Source organism: Cebidichthys violaceus, unplaced genomic scaffold, assembly GCF_023349555.1.
Source record: "Cebidichthys violaceus isolate CVI_PGR_0920_01 unplaced genomic scaffold, fCebVio1.0.p SCAF_16, whole genome shotgun sequence".
In the NCBI taxonomy this organism is placed as follows: Eukaryota; Metazoa; Chordata; class Actinopteri; order Perciformes; family Stichaeidae; genus Cebidichthys; species Cebidichthys violaceus.
The window spans coordinates 3540934-3544436 of NW_027176329.1; the positions used below are offsets into that span (position 1 = coordinate 3540934).

General features: G+C 50.7%; 1 protein-coding gene across 1 annotated transcript; it reads left to right on the plus strand.

Moving 5' to 3' along the window:
- Nucleotides 1–245: 245 nt before the first annotated feature.
- txnipa (thioredoxin interacting protein a) lies at nt 246–3213 on the plus strand. The gene is made up of 6 exons (XM_068710771.1): nt 246–594; nt 839–914; nt 1027–1174; nt 1263–1622; nt 1715–2017; nt 2128–3213. Exons 1-6 carry the CDS (start codon nt 339–341, stop codon nt 2173–2175), a joined length of 1191 nt encoding a protein of 396 aa, XP_068566872.1. The 5' UTR covers nt 246–338; the 3' UTR covers nt 2176–3213.
- The last annotated feature ends 290 nt before the right edge of the window (nt 3214–3503 follow it).

Below are 3503 nucleotides of genomic sequence, written 5' to 3' on the forward strand. Positions count from 1 at the left end.
TTGTTTACTACAAATGTGCTGCTCCCTGTGTCTACCTTCAACTTCCTGTGCACACATCTGCTGAGCACGCTCTACAGTCTCGCAGCCACGCGGTGTCCACGCGTCGGTTTCGGGCGCTCATTGGCTAGAGCTGACACAAACAAAGGTTCTCCACCAATGGGAGCAGTGTGCACGCGCTGAGCCACGCTGTTCATACTGGCCGCTCATGTCCCGGGTGAGGCTCGTCCCATAAAACTAGCAGCGCACTCTTTGTTGACAGCAGAGTGGAGGGAAGCTGTTGCGTCGCGGATACAAGGCGTACTTCTTATCTCCCTGTTGGATATCACTAATAAGCAGTCATGGTGGCTATGGCGAAGAGAATGAAATGCTTTCAAATTATCTTTTCGGACCCGAGCAAGACTTTTTACTGCGGCGGGGACAAGTTGTCCGGCCGGGTGGAAGTGGAAGTGAACGAGGTGACGCGCGTGTCCGCGCTGAAGATCGTGGGTCTGGGCTGCGCCAAGGTGGAGTACGCTAAAGGCAAGCAGCGGTGTCGACAGGAGGCCGAGTACCTCCGACACGAAGAGCTGCTGCTGCTGGACGGCCACCCCACAGGTACACGCGGGCTCATACTAACACAGTCATACTCCTCTTGTCTTTTATCACAATGTACCAAGTAATACCACTTAGTGTCGTGGTCTGTGTGTGCACACCCAAATTAGAGTCCCCCCCCCCTTTTTTTTAAATTCCACCTTGTGAGAGCAGACAAGAGGGAACAGAGTGGTGTCATCCAGCCCCGCAGGAGGCTCAGGAGCCCAGTCCAGACCACCTCTTTAATCATGCCTTCTCTCTTCCTCAGACTCTGATGGATCAGTCGTGTTGAGGCCCGGCAACAAATACCAGTACATGTTCGGATTTGAGCTCCCCCAGCAAGGGTGAGACGCTGTTCCTTCCTCTAAACACTCATCACATCACGGTTGGACGCCACTGCGTTGTACTTCCCAGAATACCTTGAGGCTTAAATTGTCTTCTCACATGTTCTCACAGGCAGCTTGTGTCGTCGTACAAGGGGAAGTTTGGCTTTGTCCAGTACTACGTGAAGGCCCTGATGGAGAGGCCGCAGCAGTCCACTCTCCAGTGTAAGAAACCCTTCGAGGTGGAGGAGCCTCTGGATGTCAACACTCCAGACCTGCTGGTGAGTTCACTGCCACTGCTGTTGTACAACGGTGACGACGACCACGTGCTGCGTGAGTTGAGTCTTAACCTCTCTGTGTCTTCCTCAGTCTCCCACAGGTGGCATGAAGGAGAAGAAAGTCACCTGCATGTTCATCCCTGATGGCCAGGTGTCACTAAATGTAAAAATCGACCGCCGCGGCTTCTGCGAAGGCGAAGACATCTGCATCAACGCAAAGTTTGAGAACACCTGCTCCCGCATTGTGGTGCCCAAGGCTGCCATCATCGCCAAACACACCTACCAGGCCAACGGCCGCACCAAGGTCTTCCGCCAGAAGCTGTCTTCAGTGCGCGGCAACCACATCATCTCCGGCATGTGTGACGCCTGGCAGGGAAAGACCATCAGGGTGCCAAAGATCAAGCCGTCTATGCTGGGCTGCAACATCATCCGCGTGGAGTACGCTCTAATGGTAAGCTTTCGGTTGCCGCATGCAGCCAGACAATTTCCAGTTGTTAGAAATGAAGATCAATGTTTAACACGTGTTCGTGATCCTTTTGCTAGATTTACATCCACATCCCCGGTAGTGAGAAGCTGATCCTGGAGCTGCCTCTGGTCATTGGCACCTCCGGTCTGGGCAGCCGCAGCAGCAGCGTGAGCAGCTACGAGGGTTCGGTCAGCAACGCCTCCCAGAGCTGGGTGTCCCTCAGGATGCCCTCTGACCCCCCCACCTACTGTGACGTCACCCGCGACTGCCGCCTGGACCAGCCCCTCACGCCGCTCCTGGACGACTTCGACGGCGACGAAAGCCCCATCTTCATGACCTCCCCGGCCTTCCAGTTCCCACCACTTCCGGCGTACACTGAGGTAAGCGTCTGACCGGGTTGTTTCAATAAGTGAGCATAACCCTCACTGTCGAACTGATAAGAAACGACTTTGTCTGATAGGCTATCTAATAAAAGTAAATCTTTTTCCAGGCTGAGGAGGAGTACAAGGGCAACGCTCGCATGTTGCCGGTCTGCTGAAGTCCAGCAGGGACTCTAGAACTGTGGTCCAGCTCTCAGGGACTGTTCGGCTTAAGCACTTGAAAAGGAGCAGAAAGTCCAAACTCCAGAGGAGACGTGTTGGGTGGAGACAGGGCTGTGGAAAGAGGCTCTCCTGCTCCGTCAGCAGTCTTCACCGCGCTTCATCGCATACGCTGATCTCGAGTCTTCCGCGTGGTGCTCTTCAGGTCTGGGACATGGAGGCGGAGCTACATAGGCTGTGGCGCGCTACATTTCTGAATAAGCTGTCCCTTCCGCAGACTCAAAAACATTCAAGGTCTCCCTTCACTTCCCAGCCACTTTATGACTCCGCTTGGGGGGGGGAGCCAAGCATCGTATGAGTCGACCCCCAGCCTGCCGCGACATCTTTGCATTTCGGGGGTTTGTCTCTTATCCTGACATTCCTGCCAACTCCTGTGTTTTAAGGGATTTCACTCCAGGAATGTGTCATTGTAAAGAATTTGTCAGGAATGTTGTTGCCTTTGAGAATTACAGCATGCAGAATAATCCTTGGCTGCTAATAGAACGTAATGCAGCATTCATTTTTTTCTTATGTACCGGTGTTTGAAAAACGTTATTCCTGTATTTTATTGCACTTTTTGATTGATGCATTTTGCTCTTCTACTGCCTACAAGACTTCCATATTTTACTGTTTGTTTGGTCGACGTTTGTGATGTTTGGAGAGTGGATTTTCTGTTGGTAAAACTCCCTAAACGTTTTGGAACCTCACCCTCATTTTCAAGTCTCTGCTTGGTGGTTGGCTGTAAAGTGCCAAACACGATCCAGACAACACACTCGCTCCTACACTGTGGGAGGCACCTCATGTGAGGATAACCATTGGATCCTATGAACAGTTGTCAAAGACAACGTTGAACTGAGAGGTGGGGCAAAGAGAATCACTGTTAAAGACTGATTTGTGAGAAAGAATGTATGCCATGGATTCTTTATACTTATAACGAGTATTTTTTTTTGTATAAAACCCTATGGGTTCGTTTTTTATTAAAGAAATGTTGAAAACTATCCCGTGTGTCTGCTCTTCACTGGGTAAATAATCAGTGGTCCGCTCATCAAGCTTCTGGTTCCGTCCAGCTGACGGCCATAGAAGCTTAAACGGGTTGCACTAATGTTCTCTACAGAACCGACTCACAGCTGGAAGTGAATGTGTCACATAGCAGGACTTTGTATTAAATGACTCGCTCCATTGCTGAACAACGCACAAATCTCTTAGTACGGTCTTCTTTGACCGGCAAATAAATTCCGTTTTTTTTCCAGTTAAGAAAATAAAAAAAAACAGTTTTATCGGTCAAGAA

Excerpts from the sequence above, each read along its gene's own strand:
- txnipa (XM_068710771.1), top strand. The coding sequence starts at position 339 with ATGGTGGCTATGGCGAAGAGAATGAAATGCTTTCAAATTATCTTTTCG. Across the intron at positions 595-838 it reads GCTGGACGGCCACCCCACAG|ACTCTGATGGATCAGTCGTG; the intron begins GTACACGCGGGC and ends TCTCTTCCTCAG. Across the intron at positions 915-1,026 it reads TTTGAGCTCCCCCAGCAAGG|GCAGCTTGTGTCGTCGTACA; the intron begins GTGAGACGCTGT and ends ATGTTCTCACAG.